Source organism: Tyto alba, unplaced genomic scaffold (genome assembly GCF_018691265.1).
Source record: "Tyto alba isolate M040663 unplaced genomic scaffold, T.alba_DEE_v4.0 Super-Scaffold_13, whole genome shotgun sequence".
Lineage (NCBI taxonomy): Eukaryota > Metazoa > Chordata > Aves > Strigiformes > Tytonidae > Tyto > Tyto alba.
This window is the reverse complement of record NW_024881275.1, coordinates 3,382,811-3,406,738: the sequence shown is the minus strand read 5'-3', so window position 1 is coordinate 3,406,738 and position 23,928 is coordinate 3,382,811. Positions and strand designations below refer to the sequence as shown.

Sequence of the window (23,928 nt, the reverse complement as noted above, 5' to 3'; positions counted from 1 at the left end):
GAAGGATGAAATGGATCAGATGTTGTGTCCAGGAAACAACTGTATTGCCAGCAGGTCGAGGGACCTGATCCTTCCCCTCTGCTCAGCACGTGTGAGGTCACACCTGGAGTGCTGGGTCCAGCTCTGGGCTCATCAGTACAAAAGAGACATGGACAGACTGCACAGAGTCCAATGAAGGGCCACCAAGGGGAGCAGGGACTGGAGTGTCTCTCCTATGAGGGAAGGGTGAGAGGGCCTGGTGAAGAGAAGCCTCAAGAGGATCTTTTCAATGTATATAAACACCTCAAGGGAGGTTGCAAAGAGGATGGGAGCAGACTTTTCAGCGGTTCCCAGGGACAGGACCAGAGGCCATGGGCACAAATGGAAACACAGGTGGTCCCATCTGAACATCAGGAAACTCTTTTTCACTGTCAGGGTAACTGAGCACAGGCACAGACTGCCCAGGGAGCTTGTGGAGTCTCCCTCCTTGAAGATATTTAAAAAACATCTAGACACAGCCCTGGACAAACAGCTCAATGTGTCCATGCTTGAGCAAGGGTGTTGGACAAGACGACCTCCAGCAGTCCCTTCCAACCTCAACCATTCTAGGAAACAATCACCCTTAGTTGCAATAGAGAGTTCCTACTTTTGCCGTTGCTTATTTACATCCTCGGTGATGTTATCAGGTGGTACCTCAGCTCGGTGCCTGACTGAGCCTGTACCTTCTGAAGAGAGTTGGAGAAAGTATCTACGTTCTTCTGGAAATTATTTTGGGATTCACTGAAGCGTGCCCAACTGATGCTCTGGAAGAACTAACGTAGAAGGCAATCTTAACTTGCTGGACAGAGTACACGTGTCCACCTAAGCAAACCCAGAAGGTCTATCAGTGAAACGTGGACCCAGGCTCTTCCCAGATGTATAGTGTACCAGCATTCACTCTTAGGTTATTTTACAGAGCTGACCTGACAAACAGAAGGGCTGGGTAAGTTACACCCTCTTAATAAGGATAGCAGTGACCACATACTCTCTAGACATACTGACTCCCGAACTGTCCCTTGGGCTGCTCTGTTGTGCGTCATCTCTAGAGTAGGTCACTGGCTGTAAAGCACATACTGGTCTCCAGGGAGTGCACAGAAAACCCTGATCTCTCATGCCATCGAGAGCTCTCTTTAACTATCATCTCCATATCCTTCAAGTCATCATCTTATATGCGTAATTCGACTCTCTTTCAGGAATAACTCATGTTCCTGTCACATATTTATAAATAATTATAACTTTAAGAAATGGAAAGGGTAAGGAGAGACAGGACAATTTAAAAAAAAAAAAAAACAAAACCAAAACAAAACAAAAACAAAACAGAAGGGAGAGAGCATTTGGCTTCTATGCGCAGATGACATATAATTTCCAACAACTTGAGGAGGAATAGTTATATTGCCTTTAAGACTTGTTCATTTATTTAAAAATATATATCTCAAAATTTAATTTGTGGTTTCAGGGTCTAAATATAGAAAATTGCATAATGCCCTTTTAAACTTCAGTGACTAAGAATGATCACATTAAATGAATATAGCATGCATGGAGTTTGTTAAAACAACTTTTTCCATTGCAACAACTTAAATCTCTCCAATATTGAATATGCTAAAATATAACATGCATACTTTTAAGGTGCAAATGTTATATTCCTCTAGATATGATGAGGAGGTAAGAACCAACAGAAACCGATGTATCCTATCAAGGTTACTCTGAGAATAGAGTTAAAGAATTTGTGGTTTGTAAAGAACATCCTTTTTCAAAAACATTTGGCTTCGAAATTTCACTCATGACCGTTCAGGTGTCTCTTATGTTTAACAACAGCATTTTTTTTCCATTTTTTTTTCCATCAGGTGCTTCATTCCAAATGCCTACGCTGCTCTCTTCACCGCTGCTCTGGTGCCATTGATGTGCTTGGTAGTGGTTTTTGTGGTGTTCATCCACGCCTACCAGGTGACCCCACAGTGGAAGGCGTACGATGACATTTTCAGAGGAAGAACAAATGCTGCAGGTATGATTCGTTCGCTCCCCATGCACAAACAAGTTGGACTTTCAGAACAGTACTGAGTGTTCTCGCCAGTTCAGGAAACCCCACTAGAAACCACAGTTCAGTAGGTACCTACGCACTTGTTTAAGTGTGCTAGTGGTCCCTTTGAAGTCTGAGAAAGTACTTTAATGATGGAAGTTGTGCAGATGCTTAACTGTTTTAGGAGGATAAAAATGTGTTAAACCCAAAGCAAGAAATTGGTATCGTTGGTTATGTCTGGTGACACGCACAGCCCCCGGCCCCCGCGTTCCACACCGCGGTCCCGCTCGGGCTACCTCCTGGGGTGTTTGGGGTTAATGCCTCTGTTTTGAAATTTCCTAGTGCTGCTCACAACCGAAAGGCGCTTGAAAGAAAAGATCTGTGTCATGCAAAACAGGAAGTATAGGTCGGTCTCCTCTGTCAGAAAGATTTCAAATACAATAATGTTCCCAAAATAAAGTTGCAGCAGTTTAAGCTGATACCATAATAATAGGATGCTCTGTGGGAAGCTTAGACATTTTTTTTTTTGTTTTCATGATGTTTTGGGAAAAAAAATTTGAGCTTCATAACCAAGTGAAAATATACAGATGTTAACAAAAGTGCATCTATTTTCTCCCTGACTGCATGAAGCCAGTAAGATTTTATAAACTTGTGAAAGATTTTTGAATCATTTTTCCCAGTTCATTAAATAAGTATCATCTGAATTTAAAAGGGACAGTGGATTATTTAAAAAGTCCATTGACTAGTGCAGTGCTTGTAACTCTTCAGATTTATAAAGAGCATCTGTCTTGTTCAGTATCAAATTTACAGTGATAATTGTATTATGAAATGAGGGGTTGTGGGGCTTTTAATATTTCGGTTATAGAACTATATTCCTTTTATGAGAAAATGATAATAAACATTAAATATTTATTATCTGGACATTTGTTCAAATATTAATTTCTTTTTTAGTGACAAAATGTCAGTTTGATTATGAATTTGGATAAGGTCTGATAAACATAGCTTATAAATTTGATGCTCAAGACCTTAGTTGCACTTTGCTCTTTCATTTATTTCTGATATAAAAGAGACTGCCTGGAGCAATCACAAAGGTGGCTCTTTATTCAGTCTTGAATAATACAGTTTATTTATTTATATATTTTTTTAATATCTCTAAAGATGGAAATTCCATAGTCATATATTGAAGCTTAAGGCTTGTCTCAGAGCAGTTAAACCAAAGGAAAAAAAAACACCTAAATATTGAAACAATACACTAAGTAAAGTCGGCGTGCAAAATGGCAGAAAGTATTAATAGGAGTTATATCTACATTACATAAAGTAATTAAATAATGTGGTTGAAATAAAACTTTGTTTGATTTAACATAGGATTCAGGGTGTTTTCTTTCTCCAATAGAGTCCAGAAAATGGTATCATGAATGCTGGGGTCTCAGAATAAGAGAAAAAGAAAAATCAGGGAGAGGTGTTCAGTATAATGTGAATAATAGCTTCTTTTTAAAAAAAAATCAGGTTGTAACTTTTACTACTTGTGCACCTGCATGGCAAACTGGTGTTTTGCTACCACAGGGCTTTTGCAAGCACAAATGAAAGTATCTTGTGCAGTGTGGGCGAGAGCAAGTTGGAGAGAGGCTGTTTTAGAGAAGAAAAAGATCTGCCTGCTGAGTTGTACCATGCCTGGGGTTGTATAAGGGCTCTCTGTGTAGCGGTGTTTATAGTGTAAGCTTTCAGAAAGAAAGGCTGGTGATTTCTGTAGTTTGTAACCTTGCTTGTAACTACATAACATGGTACTAACTGTTAACTAAAGGCCTCTGACTTTCTGACTATTTATCTCCTGAAATTTGAGATGGTGATATTATATTTGCATTATTTTTTTACGTTTTATGGGCATATTGTGCTTTTAAAGACATATTCAAAGGCAGTTTGCAGTGGTAAGACCTACTACCACTTTTCAGTTTTGCCTCTTGCCCTATGACACACCCTTTGGAGAAGTTCACTCTGCTGCCTCCACGTCCTTACAAACACATTGAGATCTGCACCCACTGCAGTGCTGTTATTGCAGCCACCTCGGAGGATGCTATGGGAAACAAAATTTTTCATTATGGCAAAGCTGCCTGCAGTCAGTTGTGTGATGGTATCTTGATGCTGCAACAGAGAGGGGTTCCTGGATCACACCGAGTTCTGGCTTTCATGTCACCTACAAGATCCTATGGGATAGGGAAGTCTTCTGGCAGCACTGCCTCCTTAGGTTGCACAGACACCCATTATCTTGCTGGTTTATTATGGCAAGGAATATGCCAGGGTTTCTCTCTGTTTCTTCCAAAACCAGCGGGAAGGTGGAGCTACCAAGCAACACTTGTCTATGTTTAGTGTCTTATTCTAGCTTGTCTCTGGCTGTCGTCCCCAAACTGTTTGTTCAGTCACCCACAACAATTAATTCCTACAGCAAAAAAACCCTTTCCCAGACTCCAGCCTGAGGTTCAGTACCCAAACCTCCTCACTTTGAGCAGTGCAGTAACTAATGGGAAAAAATAAAAATGAAAAAAAAAAATTTCTCTGCTTTGAAAAACTGTCTGCTCTCCTCCAGTTACCCTCTATAGAGAGAGAACAAAATTCCAGGTGAATGACACTGTAAACAATTCTGACACATCAAATGCAGAGAACTATAAACATAGGCAGAAATATTTTTAAATAGGTTTTTACCAGTAATTGTGAACACCTGTTCATGATGCTATGATTTAAATTCCAGAGATCAAAGAGTATTGTAGAAAGGAAAAAGTGGCATATATAGACATGTAATTATCATTTATACATAGATATTGATACAAACACCTATTTGCATGTGAATATTTAAACTAGTACTGTTTATTCCTTTTCTGGGAGTCATTCAGTTAGAAGATAGTTAAAATTGCAGTGTGATACAGATGAACCCATGTGGATTCTGCAATAATTCATGCAAAACATTACTGAATGCTGTCAGTAAAAATAAAACAGCAAGGTCACTGGACTGCATATTACCATAAAAGAGAAGAAGGGGTTGGATATGCAGATCTGAAAGAAAAAAAATGTTATCTGGCTTCTAGATCTACATTCTTTTGGTCATTTCATAGATTGTAAGAAAAGCCTCTTAAACCATAGCTGGTAATTCTGAAGTTACATATTTGTGATCTATAGTTGAGAAAGGCTATTACCAATTTTAATAGAAATTTAGTGGGAATAGAAATAGTAAAGTTTATCCTCGTTTGTAGCATATACTGTTTGGTTGTTTTCTTTTTTTTTTTTTTTTTAAATAAAATGAATATGCAAGTGGCTAAGTGAAAAATCGAGTCAAATTTTTTTCATACTCTCTTCTCCTATTGTTGGAATACTCTGAAGCTTAGTTTGCAAAGAAGGTTCATCTTGAACTATCCAGAATCATGGAATCATAGAATGGTTTGGGTTGGAAGGGACCTTTAAAGGTTACCTAGTCCAACCCCTCTGCCACAGGTAGGGACATCTTACACTAGATCACATTGCTTAAAGCCCCAACCAACCTGACCTTGAACACTTCCGGAGATGGGACACCCACAACTTCTGTGGACAAGCTGTTCCCGTGTCTTACCACCCTTATCATAAAAAATGTCTTCCTTTTATCGATTCTAAATCTTCCTTCTTTCAGTTTAAAACCATCGTCCCTCCTCCTGCTACTACAGGCCTGGTAAATAATCTTTCACAGTCTTTTTTATAATACTGAAAGGGCACACTAAGGTCCCCCCGGAGCCTTCTCTTCTCCAGGCTGAACCCCCCCAACTCTCGCAGCCCGGCCCCCCAGGGGAGCTGCTCCAGCCCCCCCAGCATCTCCGTGGCCTCCTCTGGCCCCGCTCGAGCAGCTCCGGGTCCTTCTGCTGTTGGGGGCCCCCCCGAGCTGGCCCCAGCACTGCAGGGGGGTCTCCCCAGAGCAGAGCAGAGGGGGAGAATCCCCTCCCTGGCCCTGCTGCCCCCCCTGCTCTGGCTGCAGCCCAGGGCACGGGTGGGTTCTGGGCTGCCAGCGCACGGGGCTGCCTCACGGGCAGTTTTCCCCCCCCCAGCCCCCCCAGCCCCTCTCCTTGGGGCTGCTCTCAATTCTTCATCTCCAAGTCTGTACTGTTACTGGTGGTTGCCCCATCGCAGGTGCAGGACCTTGTATTTGGTTTATTGAACTTCATGAGGTTCACATGTGCCCACTCCTTCAGGCTGTCAAGGTCCCTCTGGATGGCACCCCCCTCCTTGAGCATATCTTCTGCACCACTCAGCTTGGAATCATCCACAAACTTGCTGAGAGTGCACTCAACCCCACTGTCTATGTCATTAATAAAGACGTTGAACAATACTGGTCCCAGTATGGACTCCTGAAGGACACCACTTGTTACTGATCTGTATTTGGACGTTGAGCTGTTGACTGCAATTCTTTGGATATGGCCATCCAGCCAATTCCTTATCCACCAACTAGTCCATCCACCAAACCCATACCTCACCAATTTAGAGACAACGATGCTGTGAGGGATCATGTCAAAAGCCTTAGAGAAGTCAAGATAGATGACATCAGTTACTCTTCCCTTATCTACCAGCTCAGTCACTCCATCATACAGGGCCACCAGATTAGTCTTCTACAACTATTATTAGAATAAATTCTGTCTGCTGTAGTAAAACATTTTCCTGAACTTAGGTAGCAGTACTGTGTTTTACTATTTTGTTCTGCCTATAGGAGCAGAGAGTTTGTTGTTACCCACACTAAATGGGACTCCCGTGTATTTTTGTTACTAAGAGCAGAATAACGATGATGGGTTTCACCATACATATCTAAGAGAAAGATTTTGCCAAGTGGTAACTGCAAATGGGATCTCTTTGTACATGGCTATATAGTTCCTTGGAAAGCTATAGGATATAATTGGGCTTTTTTACGTATATTTTTACACATGTAGTAATTTATTAGGTGTACCTCCTTTGCTGTCATGCATGTATTTTTCATAGTCCTCCAGATTTATTCTGGGTACTCGTGAGTAAAGCCACATCTTTATATTCTGTTCTGGTAGTTTCCAGGCTTTTAAGAAAACATCATGACACAAGTACAGCTAGCCAAGCAAAACTTTGTTTTTTAGCAATTATCAATTCCTTTGGCAGTGGTCTGTGATCTTCTTGTAGAGTTTATCATACGCTTTTCTTATGCCTGGGAATATGTTTAAACCAAAGTTGTAGTGGAGAATAATCACAAATAAATAGAATTTGCCAAATCCTAATTTGATCAATATGCGTATTTTTCATTGCCCTGTCTGGAACACCAAATACCTGAGGTTGCCCTCTCGTGTTCTTTTTCTTTGCTCCAGAATTACTCTGTTACTAGTTGTGTTTTTTTCCATGGTGATTGATATAGCTTGCTTAAGTCAGGGAATTTTCCTCAACAGTAGAAGGCTAGAAGAAAGGGCAACGGGAGAGTCAAGATTTAATTATCTCTTAGAGCAGGCAGCTCTTCCTCCTCAAAAGTGAGTGTTGGAAAATAGTGTGAAGGCTGATTTACAAAGAATGTCAACTCTACCTCTAGTACACTCTTTCAAAAATATTCATTGAGTTTGCTAGAAAAGAGGCTTCAGTTAGAACTGATTCAGTTTGCCAGCCTTTTGGCAAACATGTTCTGTTGACTGATTATTCTGCTCTATATAGAAACTTATTTCTCAAAAGTTAGCCTTGACAGGAGCCAAGTCAGAAGCATGCAATGGATAAACACCCTCTGGGTGAACTAATATTTAAGTTTGCAACAAGAAAGACTGCTTTTGAAGGAAATCAGCTGGTATAAAGCAGGATGGTTGTATTTGGCTGAAATAACAGGAGGTTGAAGGAGGCCTATATGAGAGATGATTGTTTTTTCTTGACAGTCCTAATATGCAAATATAGAAATTGAAGATTGATAAGACAACAACCCAATATACCTAATTTTATTTTCCAACTGTTTGCTAACCTTTCATAATTTTACAGAAAGATTTAAAAATATAAGAGAAGAATTTGAACTGAAAAATCCCCTGCATTTTTTCTGATAATACCTTTGTGAGTAGATGACCTCCATTTATTAAACATTTAGTGGCATAATTTTTGTTCCCTACACATAAATACGCAGTAGAGTAGAACTTACATGATTCAGATATCATCATTGTAAATGTGCCAGAATTAAAGATTAAAACTTCATGTTGCCAAAATAGAACCTCATGAAGAATGCCTTAGATATTTGGCTGTAAAATTTTAACTACCTTCTTGCGTGTTCCTTCATATAAAGTTCTTTAATATATTTATTGTCTTAGCAGTATGCAATTCCTGATCATGACAGAACATGTTCGATGGTCCACCTATAACTACTACCATCTAATCTTCCCAAGAAACAGCTAAGGTATACAAAATGCAAGTGCAGGACGTTCCAACCTTGCCTCTGTGCTCAGGAAATGATGCATTTGATTCTAAGTGAGAATGTCTATCTAAACCTGTAGTTACATGTCTTCCTTATCCTTATATGCTAAAATCTTAATTTCAAATTATAAATTACATATTGTGTATCTAAGAGAATTGAAGGAACAGTGAATTGCAAGAGTGCTTTCATCTTGAGATTACAATATGCATCTAGAAATCAAGAACCAGATGTTGGCTACCTCTGAACTGAAAGTCATGTACAGTATTCACAGTATTCATCCCTGTCACACATTTGATATTTCAGTATTCATAGTGCTCCAGGGGGTTTTCTTTTTTATAATTAGGAGAAAAACAAATCTTTGCCTCTGAGATTTTTACAAATACAGTGAAGACGAAATGCACAAGCATAATTACAAAATGTAATAAAGAACAAAGATCTGAATAAGATAATAACTTAAATGTATCATCTGCACTCATGTAATTTAGATTGTTTGCACTGTGTTTCACATGCCCAAATTAGCTTTCTTCCTTTAAAGAAATCTGCAGAAGCAAGTTAATTTGCATGAATTATGCTTGTACAGTTGTGAATTTAGCACTCATTGAATATTTTGCATAATAATTCTAAATAATTTTATTGTGTGGAGTACACAGGTTCAAATTTTTCTTTCTTTTTTGATTTGCTACTGTTCTGGGGTTTGCTGTGTTCCCTGCATAAAAATAATAGCATAAGCTGTAGTAAAATGCCTGGTTTTTCATTTGATTATGCCATAAAATGTCTTGAAGATGTATGAAAAAGGTTGCTGAAAAACTGAGATTTAGTGGAAAGTTTGGTGAAGCCAGTCTTCTGTGATTTTGTAGTAGTGATGTAATCTTTACGCTTAATGGGAGGTGTGTTTCTCTTTTAGGAGGTATTCTTTAATTTCAAACTCCTTGCCTCAAGGAGCAGCAAATCAAAAATATAAATGAACCAAAAATAATATTTTAACTTTTGCTGCTTCCTATTTTTACAAATCATCAGTGAAAAATTTTGTCCATTTGGATTTCATGGACATGTAGTTACCAGCTTTCTGATCTTCAGTATCAGCTGCTGTTGAATTCTGCACATCTTTGACATTCCCAATCTGGAATCAGAGATTTTGTCATGAGTCACTGATTGCATGTTGGTGGTGGTATTTTCTCCTTTGAACTCTATGAGGAAATCTGTTAGCTTCTTTATTTTGGCCACAAAATCTTGTTACCAAACTTCTTTTCTACAGCAGTTGTCAAAAGCAATTGAAAACGGAGCTAGCATGATTTGGGACATTGTTAGTCAAGTTAATTAAAAAAAAAAAAATGTTTTTTTGGCATTTTTGTAGTTCAGTTGCTAAGTTTAACCCATGACTTATTAAGCAATAGTCTGTAAATGTTTTACTAATTTAGGTCTCCCACAAATTGGTGAAATTCTGTGAAGCAATACATTCTCCCCAATTATCTAGGATAAAATGTTTGTAAAGATCTTTCAGGTTTTGCAGTAGGTCTTCATGTCTAGCCAAGAACAATTAAAAGCAATTAAAGTTGCATTATCAGTTTAACAACCTAAGGGGAAGACACATGGTAAATATTTATAGGTAAACTCAGAAGATCATTAAAGCCATATTATTTAATTGCTTCTTTTATTGACTTTCCTATTTTTAGAAAAAAAAATTAAACACTTCAGGCAATAGAAAAAGACATAATAGGGGCCAACACAGTGGTGAGAATACAAGCATTTGGATACATTATGAAAGCATAGTGCATTCTTCATTTTCCATAGTTATATCGTCTAGACGTTTGCTGCAAAGATATACTCACCATTACACTTCAGAGTTTTAATATTGCTTCATAATTTCCAGTTTTATTACTTTCTATTTGATTTAACATTTTTCACTGCTCAGACTCATTCTCCTGGAGAATTTTATCTATAATATCAAGTAAGGAAGGAAGGAAGAAAACCTTCAGGTAGTCTACCTGACAGTTTTGTAACGAAAGAGTCTGAATACCTAAAGTTAAGGGGTAGTTCTAACTCTACAGACAGAAGAAATAGAAAATTGGCAATTTGAAACTATGGAGTTTATTTTCTTTAGAATTACCCATCTATTCCAGGAAGAAGACAAGGTATTATCTTCTGAAATATATAATCTAATTCAAACTGAAAAGTAATGCTTTTTTTCTGGTACCAATTGCAAAAACATCATCAAAACCCACCTGCTTGACTGAACATGGTATTTTGAAGAGACTAATCTTGCTGTCCTGAAGAGAGTTCCAGTGCTGGCAATCCATGAATGCAATGTGTTGTTTTCCTAGTGTATTTCAGTTACTTTTCCTAGTGGTGCTACAGATTTTCTCCAGAGCAATGAGCTGTTCATCGTTTCATAGGGCTTATGACTTATGTCTGTTTTGATGCCTTTTTTCAAGTGAGTTGTTGGTTCATTCACACAGTAGGTTTCCTCTCTGCCCAAGTGATCATCCATTGTTTTTCCTAATGGTAAAATATAAAATACATAGCAAGAGGGCATTTTTAAAGAACCTTTTACTATGCGCCATGGACAGTTGTTGACTGAAATCATGCAGGAGGGTTTCCATCACTACTTCCCTCCCTGGAGAAATGGGTTGTGGGAGGCACCATCAAATTATTCTTTCATAATCAATAGGCACTCCACAGGGATAAGAGAGGTTGGCCGTGTGAACTGTCCCATCGTTAGCTGAAATTACAATGACATACGAATCTACCTCAATCTTCAACTTGCCATTAGGTGAACCATTAAAGATGTGACAGTGGCTTGTGACGGGGAACACTGTAAGGCCCCTCATTGCCTTCTTGTGCCTCTTTGCAGCTGCTTCCACTTTTTTCTTCTTCATTCCTCCTCTTCCTCCCAGCCTTGGACTAGTAGGAGGCTGCATGGGTCTTTGTGCTATCAGGTGCAGGGGCAGAGGTTGGCAGGTATCTCCTTCCCTTGCTTTCCAAAATAGGTGTGTCCTGCATGTGAAGGGAATTAGTGAACAGAATGCATTTGACACTGGAAAATTATTTCTCCTTTACTCTTCTTTCAACAGCAGTGTCTGAACCTGCGCTATTCAACTGGCAGAATCTATCCTAGGCCCCAGCCATGAATAAATTTTAAGCAGTCTCATCCTGTGTTGTAAAATTTAGTATTTCTCACCACTTTTCCACTCCTTTTGGCCACATAGATGTGACAGCTGTTGCAGTTCTCCTTTCTGAAGAAGCCATGCAGAGGCTTACTGGACCATGGTCCTGCAGTGGTAAACTTCTTTCTGGACCTCAGTAAGCTGCTGCAACCTCCTTTAGTTGCAGTAGGTGTAGACACATGAGCCTCATCATCAGATTATTTCTCCGTGTAGGTCAGTAGAGATGTCTTACAGCGCAGGAGAAAATGAGTTTAGAACTGTCACCATAATCTTTGTTTGTGAGGTTTATTTCAGAAATATAAAATTGTGTGGGTTTATTTTGTTACAGATTTAAAACCACTGCAGGTGAAAGCACAGCTGTTTGGAAATGTTCTGGGTTTTTTGTCTCCTTCTATTTCTTGTTCTTGCTTCTGCTGCAAGGAAACCAAACAACAAAAGCAAGGCTGACAGCTGTTTCAGCTGAGAAATCTGACATTTTATTACCTGAATCTTATGTTATTCCTGTGGAGTTCCTTGCCAATGGATACTCTGAATTACCAAAGTTCACCAAAGTTAGTTCAAGATGAGTTTGTGAAAGAGCAGTCCCCTGAAGATTGATAAATGGGAAGAAACTATCTGGTTCAGGAAGCTCCTGAGTTGTAAATGGGAGAATTGCTAGGAGAATTATCACATCTGGCCAGCTTTTTTGGCCCTTCTTGGAGGCAAGGCCAGATAAACTTTTGTTCATACCCACTACAGGTCCTTTTAGGTTCCCACTGAGGTAAAACAATTTTTCCAGCGCTTCAGTACCTTTCCTGGTTCATGAATTTTGTAATCTAATCCAAACGTGTCATGAAAATCTTGCATCCTGTCTTTCACATTCTCACTGGTATAATTTTTATGTAAATCACTGGACAAAATATTGTGTTTACACTAAGGACTCCCCGTCTGTAGTAAAACTACAGTTTTACTACCCATAAAACCAAATTAAAATGTACCGCAGCCCTCAGAACAGTAAGCATTGCAGAAAAATAAATTTTATAGATAACACAGAAAATAATATTTTCTCAGCAATGGGGAAAAAATGAGAAACAGTGGGCACATTTAGGTTTTTGTTAATTGAATGTATGTAATTTCACTTGGTTAAATGCTAAGCTGGACTATGTTAAATTTTCAAACTTTAAAAAACTGCAACTGAAGCTGTGTAAGATGCATTTATCTATATTGAGTCATCAATTTTGCCAATGTTTCTTAAGCTTGTAGTTAGGGAAAATAGGAGATATTTCAGGAAGAGGCATGAACAGTCGGGATGGTGATATATGCATAAATACATACATATATATATATATATATATAATTTTTTTAAGGAGTGGGTGAACTCACTGGTGCTCATATAAAACCCTTCATCATTCCTAGTACTAAAAATAGGTGCCATAAAGGTGTAAAAAATGTAGACCGTCATGGTTCGAATATATAATGCCCAACAGAGCTGCTTGACAGTGTCTCCCCTGCATCACGCTGATGCTGAGTTGACTGCTCCACAGCAGTCTTTTATCTGCTGAGGTTTACTCAAATAGTCTAAAGGCAACTGCTCACACTTGGTTTTAGAGTAAATTTCTTATTATTGAAGGTTCATCTGCACAGAAATACCCGTTGAGTCTATTTGGAAGGGACGTGTTGGGTTTTCTTCCATATGAAGAAAACTAAAGATAACTAGATGGTCTATTTTAGTTCATTTCAAGCCTATTTACTGGCATCCTTTTCATTTATGCAGGGCTGTTTTTACAAACTTAAAAGACATTGTTGATGAATTTCTGATACATTTGTTCTAGTAATTGGGCTTTTGTTTGATTAAATGCAATAAAATATCAGATCAAAATGGATTAAGAGAATTCAAACAGCTGAAACTAAATGCTGCCAAAGTTTCAGCTCTGTATTAACCCTTTACAATACTGATAATGAAGTATTTGTTACTGACAAAGATAAAAACAGAATCATAAACTGTACAAACTTTCATCATCTAGCAAAAAGCAAGTGTCTTCATACCATTTTTATAGTTATAATGCATTTATACATTGACGTGGTTGTACTGAGTAGCATTTGTTACATTAACTTTTATCAGAATTACTCAGGGTACACTCCATAGAGATCTTGCAGGCTTCACTGAGTTTGATTCTGGTTTTACCCATGGTAATTTCATTCTGGTGAAATGACACTGAATTTGTCATATTTCTCCTTCACACACACTTGAATAAAGTCAGATCACTGTATGTCAAAAGTATATGATCTAAATATCATTGCTCCATTTTCTTCAGCTTTATGTACACAGCTATTTCAGTGATCTATGGCTTCAACAATCTAGAAGTGCTGGGTTGTGATTAATATTGTGGTATTTTTCCTTAGGTGATGTTTATGCACTAAAAGCAGAAACCATAGTGTTAATTTTTGCCATGTTCTACTGTCTGCAGTTTGTCCTTCCACAATTTGCTTTCCTCTCTCCCCCAGCCCCTATCTGAGTTGAACTATATTTCAAAGTAATACAAAAGAGAAAGCATTATTCAACTTCCCAAGATAACTCTCTTCATTGTTAGCTTTGGTCTATGTACAGTATTTAGAATTGTATGCATTAGCGATCATTAGTTGCCAATCCGTTATATCAGTTGTGTTTCATAAGCATGTAAAGTTTATTGCATGATTTTGAAATTTAAACAAAAAGATGATATCATTCCACAAATAAACGAGTTGCTCTACAGATAATTACTGAATTTACCTCTAGAATTAAATTTACAAAAAGTGACATTTTTTGATGTATGTTTTCTTATATTTTATTTTGGTAAATTTAATTATTATAACCTCAAAAGCCTTGAGGTTGACAGTTCTTTGCTGCTTTTTTGTGAACTTGTTAAGTACTCATCTAATAAGTATTTGGATTTATTAGTGCATGCAATGTAGGATACAGAGAAACACTTCATGCTTTACTTCTTACTGTACTACGTGGTACTTTAGAGGACTTTGCATTTTTAATTATTGCAAAAGCATTGTGATGTTGGCCATGTATATTAGTAGCTGTTACAGCAAAGTTCTGTCGGGGCCACAAGGAATTTTTCCATTTTGCCCAAGGGAATTTGGGATGGGTGCTTTGCATGCAAGGGATACTAGTGGCTCTGGACTGCGAGGTGAGAAATACATTGCACTTCCATTCTCTTCATCCAACAAAACCGAGCTCATCCCAGATAAATAACCGAGGTGGATAACCTTGATCTCCTTCCGCTGATACTGCTCTGACAAACACACGTGCATTATTAGTGTTATGTTCTGGATCAGGGATCCTTGGGAAGCCTCAGACCTTTAGTAAATTTAGGCCAGGCTTCACCTCGCTGTGGGAGAAGTGATTCCTGGTGCTTAACGGGCATTGATTGTCATTTGAGACAACCGAGGTCGTCCAGTCTGGCTTCCAGGTTTCTTTTTATAAGCGATGGGTCTTCCACAGGGCCTATGTTGTAGGCACTGGCCATATACAGGTCCTTTGGATCTCCTTCAGATCTGACACCCTCCTGAGGCACCGATACCACCCACGGTGCCTCCCCGAATCCTGCTAGAGGTTGTAGGTGCCTGGGGCTCACAGCAGTGCATCCTCCCACCCGCTGAGAGCCAGCGGTCCATCCTTCCCGCACAGAAACGGTGCTGTTTGCAGATGGCCCAACTGGGGAGGATTTGTATCACGTCCTGAAGACAACTGGCAGAAAGGAAATACCTTAATGGTGATCAGAGCTGAGCTTTGAAGCACCTTTGCTTAGGGAATCTGATTTTCTTAATGCTGTAATGGCTTTTTTTATTTTCCAGTAAAAACAGGTAAGATAATATTTTTTTTTTTTCCCACAGAAAAAGCAAGGCCTTATTAACTGCTCCAAAGAACAAAGTTTATTTTAATACTTCAGTTTAATTACCTCTACTCCTAGGTTACCACTACCCTAGCATAACATTAATTTTCATGAGTAACACAGTATCTCATTATCATTCACAAAGGAAATGCATATCTTGGTTAAATGTTATGTCACACTATCAAACAATGGTTGCACTCCAGGTTTTACTGAGCAGTATTAGGCTTTAATAGGAGAGACTTAGGAACATAGCACCTGCTCACATTGTGCTTTGCTTCAAGTCGTTCCCTTGTTTATAAAAATATACACGTATAATTCTGCCAAAGCAATAATTATAGCCCTGAAGCAGCTACTACCTGCCTTGCTGGAAGGTAGTCTTGACTTTGGCTATTGCCTACATTCAGAAGGCACTTACTATTTGTACAGTATTAAACAAAACGCCTGAAGTGCTCCCAAACTGCTGTTTCTGGAACGACGCCTGTCAAGAGCACATCCCCACTCTTTGCTGATGGTGCATGACTAATGGAGAGAGGGGCAATGCCCGGATGAGCGCCTTTGACCCTAGAATGTGCAGATCTGGGCAAACACGGACTTTGAAGTCTGCCGGTCAACGCAGGGGCCCAGCGTGCTGTACACGGCCGTCAGCAACGTGAGCGGGAGGGGGCACAAGCCAACTTCTGCTTTCCTTTTTGCAAACTTTGTCCACGCACACATGACAGCATTCCTTAAATCTTTTTATGCTGTAAATGCAGCAGGGAATATACAATGCAGCTGTATTTATGTGTGCTTAAGGATGGATTCTGCACATGTTTTGGAAGGTGAATGAAGTTAACTGGTGCAAAGTCCATCTTTGGGGGGCTGCTCAACTGAGTGGAGCTTGTCACTTGAAGTTTTATAGGGTCAGATGCCTTCTCATGTTTGGTCTGCAGTGAAAGTACCAAAAAATCAGAGAATAAGCTATTCTTATAATTCCTATATAATTCTATATAATGCCAGACCTGTGGCAGTTTTTGTAGTGGTAATGCTTTTGGGTTTTTTCCCCTTTCCTCTCAATTCTTGAAAATCCATTTCCTCCCCAAATTTCCAGAGCTTGCCAAGAACCCTCCCATGCTTCCCCCAAGGTCAGCACGTTTTCTGACTCCACGTGTGCTCTTTCCCACCCGCAAAGCACCCGTCCTTGGTTTGCTGAGCTGGGCTCTGCTCCCCCTGACCCCCCACCTCCCAGTCCCCAAGCTGGCCATGCACTTCTGCTGGTCTCCTGGCCCCGGGGGGGGGTGGTCCCAAAAGCCCTGGGACCCTCACTCAGCTAGGACAGGAGAAGGGCTGCCCATTGCTGGAGAAGGAATCCAAGGTTGGCCAGAGATACCAAAACCATGTCCTGTGTCTGTAATGCTTTATAAAGCGTTTTTTTCCCCAGGCGCACCAGCTGAAATGCTGTGTTTGTGTTTTTTTTTTTTTTTTTTTTAGAGATCCCCTTGGTGTTGTACCTCTTTGCCCTGATTTCCGTCACCTGGCTGTGGGGAGGACTGCACATGGCTTACCGGCACCTCTGGATGTTAGTCTTCTTCATCATCTTCAACAGCCTGCAGGTAAGAGCTGGCGCCTTTTCCTTCAGTCCCCTTGCAGAGCTGGGGGACATCTCCATCACTCACAACATCTCACAACATTTCGGCTTCACCAGCTGAACAGCACCCAGAAGCACACCGTGACGTGGTGAAAGTGTCAATTGTGTATTCTGGTTATTTCTCAAATTGACATATAGAATGCACGTTAAAGCAAGGGATGCATTGTTTTGAAACAACAGCAATACAGTTGCATAGATTTCATTTCATAGCTAATACATTGGGAAAGAAAATTGCTTGCTTCAGTCTGTAATGTGTTACTGAGATAATTATACCAGTAAAACTGAAATACCTGCAGCCTTTGCAAAAAGAGTATTTCAATTTTCTATATCCGTTAACTCTAATAAAAAAACCCACAAAGATTTAAAATTATATAACTCTAATATTGAAATTTTTTTCTGTTATGAGAAGAAAGCCTTGAGGTTAGCTTTTATCATACAGCATACATATTGGTAAAGAAAAGATCTTTTCATTGAAAACATCAAATACAGACTAGTTGTTGATTATCAGTTATAGAAAATGAAAATAGCCCTTTGCAAAATTTTTCACATGTAAGTGCTTCCACTGGAGTCAGTACTGCATTGCACTGCATTCAGTGACATACTGCACACTGCAGAATTGCTTATAGAATAGAGGTTAGTATATCACGGATGAGAAAGCGCCTCTGATGTCTGAAAACAGTAAAATTAAGAGGAATCAGAAAAACAAATATCCAAATCTCTGGTGTACAAATTCCTCTGCTATTTTTATCAAAGAAATATCCATGACACTATGTATCGTTTTCTAATCTTAAAAATATTTATACCTCATTAAATAAAAAATAATTAATAAGGTGTATTTTAAAAATATATATATTTATTTTAGATTTTAATTCAAAGGGTGAGAGTTTCCTTAATCAACAATCTAATATTTTCAAAATGTACATCTCTGACATAAATTCTTTTTTTAATATGAGGGAAAAAAAATTGTAGCTTATTCTCCTTGTAATATATTCGATTATTCAGCATATATTGTCATTTAACTATTCTGTATATATTGGCACATATTTGCTCAAAGTAGATATGATGTTTTTTTTTCTCTGAAGTTAGGTGAGTGGATTTACTCTGGTTCTTGTCTACAGCATAGACATAAAATTGCTTTTTTTTGCAGTGAGACTGCCACAGCTCTGCAGGGCTGGCAGTAGTACCACAGCACATTCCCTCCCTTTCCCCTACCCCTGCAAAATCTCAGAGTACAGGCAAACACCCATGAGAGTTTTAGCACTACAACTGTAACTACTGCAGCTTTGTGCTGAAACTTAATGCACTGATATAAAGTATAAATGTGTGGCGATGTTTGTGTATGTCCATGTAGACTTACGTATATATTTTTATATATCCTTCCTCACTGTGTCTCTACAAATAATTATTACTAGAATCCAGTCTGGGTTGGTGTTACATAGATCTACCTCGGATACATATTTCTGAAAAAGGTCATTTGTTATAACTGAGATTTTATGGCAAAGGTAAAACAGTGCTAGAGCACTGTAATATGCATGGATATTTGCTTCAAAATAAAATTATTTTATTGCTGGTGTATTTGTAGAGAAGAGAGATAGCAGTACCCTGGGAAAATTATAATTCTTAGCCAGAATGTTGACCCTTCCTTGTAATTGCCAGAATAGACTTTATATTAGTTTGCTTTATATAACTTGACATTTCATTTTATTCAAGTAAAGTTCAAAGCCATAGAATTAGTGTTATTTTAACTAATGTTGCCAGTTTCAAGACACCAATTCATGCAATAGGATCAAGAAGTAAACCAGGATGTTGAAAGCCAGTCGTGTATAATGTGAGGCCCACAAGGTCTGTGGGGGGAATTATTGCACTAGTGGTCCAGTATGATAGGAGGTAATATGGAAACCACAGATACAGAAGCATGCCTACAATAATATTTAAGTCATGACTGCAATTAGAGGTGCACCACTGGATGACTCCAAAGTTAGGATTTTGTTTAGATCCAGCTAAAAGTGAGATGATACCAGAAATATTTTTTCTCAATCTGTGTGAAGTTTTTCCATTGGTTAAATTTCATTCTCTTTATGTAGTTTTGTTTCCATTGATTTACACTAAAATCTTTGAACTTTAGGAGGTAATTTTTCTTCTTTTCTTGTCTATCCTTTGATTGTTGATTGGTCTTTTATTAACACTGCTTGTCCATACAAAAGTTAGGTGCCAGTAAGACTTGTGTAGGTAGTACATAACTCTCATGTGCTTCCGCGAGAACTATTTGGGGGTATTATAATTTCAGAAGAATTTCTAGCATGATTTCATGCAACTGAAAGAATACATATTTCTGTGTATATTTTTTTTGGTGCTCAAGGACATGACATAAATAGCTTTCACTATCAAGAGCTACACTCTTCTGTTGGCTCTATTCTGCAGCAGGTCACACACAGAGATCAAATAAGCTCTGTTGCCTGGTGCATTTCTAACCTTTCAGAGGCATGTCCCCAGTTGCATCTGCACCCTCAGTTAGACAGCTGGGAAATATATATTCAGAAACTTTGTTTGAAATACTTCTGAGAAGCTTGAAAATTAAAAAAAAAAATTAAGAATCCAAATACAACAAGCGCCTCCCTGCTCTGTCTGGCTTGCCCTACGTTGTTATCGTTGCTGTGCAGCACCACACAAGGAGCACAACCTTAGTCTCCAACTCGTGGTGATGGGCCCACGTTGCCCTTCTGCCCGTAATTCTTCCGTTAGCTCTCTGCCAACATGAGCAACTGCTTCACCAATAGATATCGTCTCTTCTGTATTGGGATCAATTCATTTGGCTTCCTGTCCTGACGATAGATGGTGATACCTGGGGAATGACTGTAGATGTCAATGGACCTGCAGGAGATACAGCAGCGTCTCTATTCAAATTACACCACTACTGATCTTCCACGTCAAAAGGAGAAACCTGTTATTTTTGTTATTCCTAGACCTAGAGAAGCTCAAATATGAAATAAATGGTCCTTTATTGAAAGGAGATGCAAAAATTTTGAATGTATGATCTCTCTTCCTGGTTAACACTGTAAATTAAAGCGTGCAGGTCTGGAGCTCCAAATCAAACAGTAGTAAATAAAAACTTCTCCTTCCTGCTATGAGGAGCTCAAGAACTTCACACTTAATGTTTTAAAAACATGTTTTATCCTTTGCTGGAGTTTTCAGACATAAAAGGTAATAGGGCAGTATCTACTAACTTTTATTACTAGATACTGGAAATCACTTTTTAAAGTATAAAGTTACCAAATATTTAACAGAAAAAGATAACTTTTTAGTGTTGGTTACCCGGAGAACAGTAAAAAAAAATAGAGTAGCTCTTTCACAGTTCTACAGTTTTTATATTTGTTTGTCTACTTTAATAGATGATTGTCTTCAGTGCTTTGTAAATCTCTACAATAAAACAAGTTTAAAAAAACATTTCCTGGAACACCCCCACGCTTTAAATAATGTCCCCACATATATTGTTCTCCTGTTTTAAAGTTACCATTTATCTAATCAGGAAGCAGAAAAACTGAAGTACATTTCAGGTGACCTGACATGCAGCATGGAATGAAAAGCAGGGAAGGAACAAGGTGAATAGTCTGTAAATTTCCTTCGCCTATGCTTTTAATCAAATAACCAGATACACCAGTCTTATTTAGAGAAAATGTCAGTATGCAGGCTGTTTCTGTAGAAGAAAATTATGCATTACAAATACCGAGTACTGAACAAAGGAGGGGCTTGCTGTGGGCAGGTACAGCTCTACAGAGCTTTTGAGGAGCACAGTGCCACTAACGATGGGCTGCTCTGGGGGAGCACACGCTCCTGCTGAGAGGTCCTGCTGGCCTGCAGAGCCGGGCCCATCCACGACGTGGACAGCTGTCTCCAGAGTCCTTTGAAGCTTTAATCCCAGCCTAGCCGTTTGGGAACGGGAGAGGAAAATGGAACTTAACAGTGGATAACACATTTCCATAATGGTTTTGAGCTAGCTGTCATTTAGTGCGTGCTGTTGGCATCTCATTCCCATGCGTTATCAGCTCTCAGAATTGATGGTGATTGTTAAAACGAGGCCGTTTTTTTCTGCAATAAAAGGCAGTTTTACCATTTATTGGTGGGAATTTCTGTTATACAACATGCTATGTTTCAGCTGGAAAGCAATTTGGTGTTCATTAAGAGCTTTTCCGCAACAGGAAAGAGAACATGAAACAGTTTACGAGGAACAGAGTCCTGCTTCCCTGCTGCTTGGGAGCTACAGACTGTGTAACGAAGCAGAATGTGACCCATTAAAGTGTGTTGGATGTCCAAATGGATTCAATTCAGGAGACTTGAAGGACACTGCATGTTATCCAATTTAGTTGACTAGCCTTATGACATGTATTTCATAGGAATTGCAGTTGATAGAAAAAGCATCTACTAAGGACAGATTGTTTCCGAGCACTTCCTTCGGGAAATGGTTCCCATCAGAGACAAGTTTACAGTACGAGCTATTCTAGTGCATGGAGGGGAAAGCAACCCTTTCCTTGTAACTTCAGGAATAAACATGCAAAGTGTGTATGGGGGGACAATAGATCATTTACAAAATAAAAAATAAATTTAGAAATGCATGAAAGGAAAAGGATAAGAAGCGTGCTTGTGATATCTGGTGCTTTGAGTTCCTCGGCAGTACACTCCTGATTAACCTACCAGGCAGCATCTGTGTTGCAGACACATACTCTGTGTTCTGCTGTGGAAGGCCCTTAGTTCCTCATCTATCCACTTGAAAAACTGGGAGGAACATTTACCTCTTTTCTTTACATATGATTGCCTTCGTGGATTTATTCACGAGATATTTGCTGGGGTAAGGAGTCAAAGAATAAGGTGCTGTCTTATGTGCTTCTCTCTAAAGCCTAGGATTTCACAAGCTGTTTTGCATACATGACACGCCTCTAAACACTGTTTTTCATGCAATTAGGGGAGTGTTTCTAGTTTGTGTAGCTAACGTCATCAGCAGCATATTTGCTATTCGATGGATCCAAAGTTCAGGGCGTTGGGTGGATCTCTTCCCATTGTTTGCAGAGGGGTTGGGATGAGGCTTCAGACCCGTTCTCAGGCCCTTCCCTGCAGCCAACTTTCTTAGTATAATTTTGATTATTCATTGACTATATTTCCAGCAATCTGTGCTGCACACCCCAAACCTCTATTTTATAATTTAGGGTGTATCTACACTGCAAACTACAAGGTATTAGATTACCCATAGCTACCCTGTCCTGTGTACCTTGTGCTAATCCCCACCACACCCTAGCCCCAGCAATAGATTAATTATTTTTTTTTTTAATAAGTAGTTTTGAATCAAAACCTTGCTCATATGAAATGCTTAAATGTTACCCATCTACAGTATCACAATTCCAGTTTTCAACAATTATAAATCAGGAGAAAAGTAAATCAAAACTGGGGGGGTATCCCATTACCAACAACAGTATTCAGAAAGATCTTATGTGGTTGTTCTGGTTGATGCAGATATGAGTAAAATGACTTTGCCTGTTCTGTGTTTGAGCACACCAGGATGACTCACGCCCACATAATGACCAACAGTGTTACATGAGAAATACATCTTCCCAAGAAACACGGGGATAATCTGGAAGTAAGATTTGACTGGCAGTTTTCCAGCCTGGGCACAATGGCTGACTTGCCTAATACGTCAGTTTTTAAAAGTCAGTTTATTTGTAGTGGATTCCAGTAAGAGAAAATTCAAGAGTACAGGGACAAAAGTTTGAAAAGCCCATGGTACCTTTAACAAGAAGTATGGATGTACAGAAAATGAGTGAACAGGGGCACACCCAAACCTGGCATTGGCTGGAGTAGACATGATTCACCAAACTTCATTAATTAAAATAGCAGAGGCAAACCAGAATGGGATCAAGGGCTAGCTCAAGTTGCAAGGGAGATAAAATATCAGAGAAAACTAGTAGATATGGTGGAAAAACCCCCCAACATTACGATAAGGATTTCCCTGTTTATGGAGCATCAGAAAATAAATGTAGTGAGAGAAATCAATATGTCACAGTTTTAGAAGAAAAAAAAAAAAACTTAAAGTACAGCATATTGAGAAATCAAGAAGAGAACAAAGATATACAGTTTTGTAAGTGCATTGTATTAGTGCAGTAAAGAAAACAAACAAAAGTATTTGGCTTATAAAGCTTGTGCCAGCACTAGTTGCAAATGAAAGATACGTTTTCTTACTAGAACATACTATTTAACTAGGGACATAATCAGGAGACACTGAGAAGGCCACTGCTATAAATAGGTCCACTTCCTGTTTCTTATGGCATCTTCCTAAAGCGTCTCGTCCTGATGAGTCAGAGATGGACTAGATTATCCTGTGCAGCAGTTCTGATGACTGAGGCCACACAAAAATAAAGTCAAGTACTAGACAGACATGAGATGAGAGTAAATGTGGTGGCCTGCAGAAGACTGCCTAAAGATTTTGCAAAAAGTGGTTCTATACTGCAGATAAGCCCAGCAAAAGACAATGAAGTCATCACTGTGTTGCAGGATAAGGTGAACTACAAGGAAAGTGTCAAGAAAAGCACATAAGCTTGTTCAAGTAGAAATAGTACAAGTAATACCAAACCCTTTTCTGTCAGCGGAGTGCAAAAAGCAAACGCTAACACAGGTCAGAGAATTCATACACTACCCCAGAAACAAAATAAAATACACACCCAAAGAAGGTGTTGCATTTTGACATCTGTGCAATAAAGTAGATTCTTACTCTGTTTCTAGGGGCTTGGATTCTCTTCCAGACATACTGTACCTGGAAGGAAAGAAAATAGTGTACTCAGTACAGTTCACTTGTT

The 23,928-nt window shown here is 39.0% G+C and overlaps 1 protein-coding gene across 4 annotated transcripts in view; it reads left to right on the top strand.

Annotated features, from left to right (window-relative positions):
* ADGRV1 (adhesion G protein-coupled receptor V1) overlaps nt 1-23,928 on the top strand; it is a 294,340-nt gene that overhangs the window by 235,691 nt on the left and 34,721 nt on the right. For all 4 annotated transcript variants that reach the window (XM_042787872.1, XM_042787871.1, XM_042787870.1 and 1 more), the window contains 2 exons: nt 1,863-2,020; nt 16,933-17,054. In XM_042787872.1, coding sequence (XP_042643806.1) covers nt 1,863-2,020; nt 16,933-17,054 — 280 coding nt within the window. The remainder of the gene's footprint in view (nt 1-1,862; nt 2,021-16,932; nt 17,055-23,928) is intronic.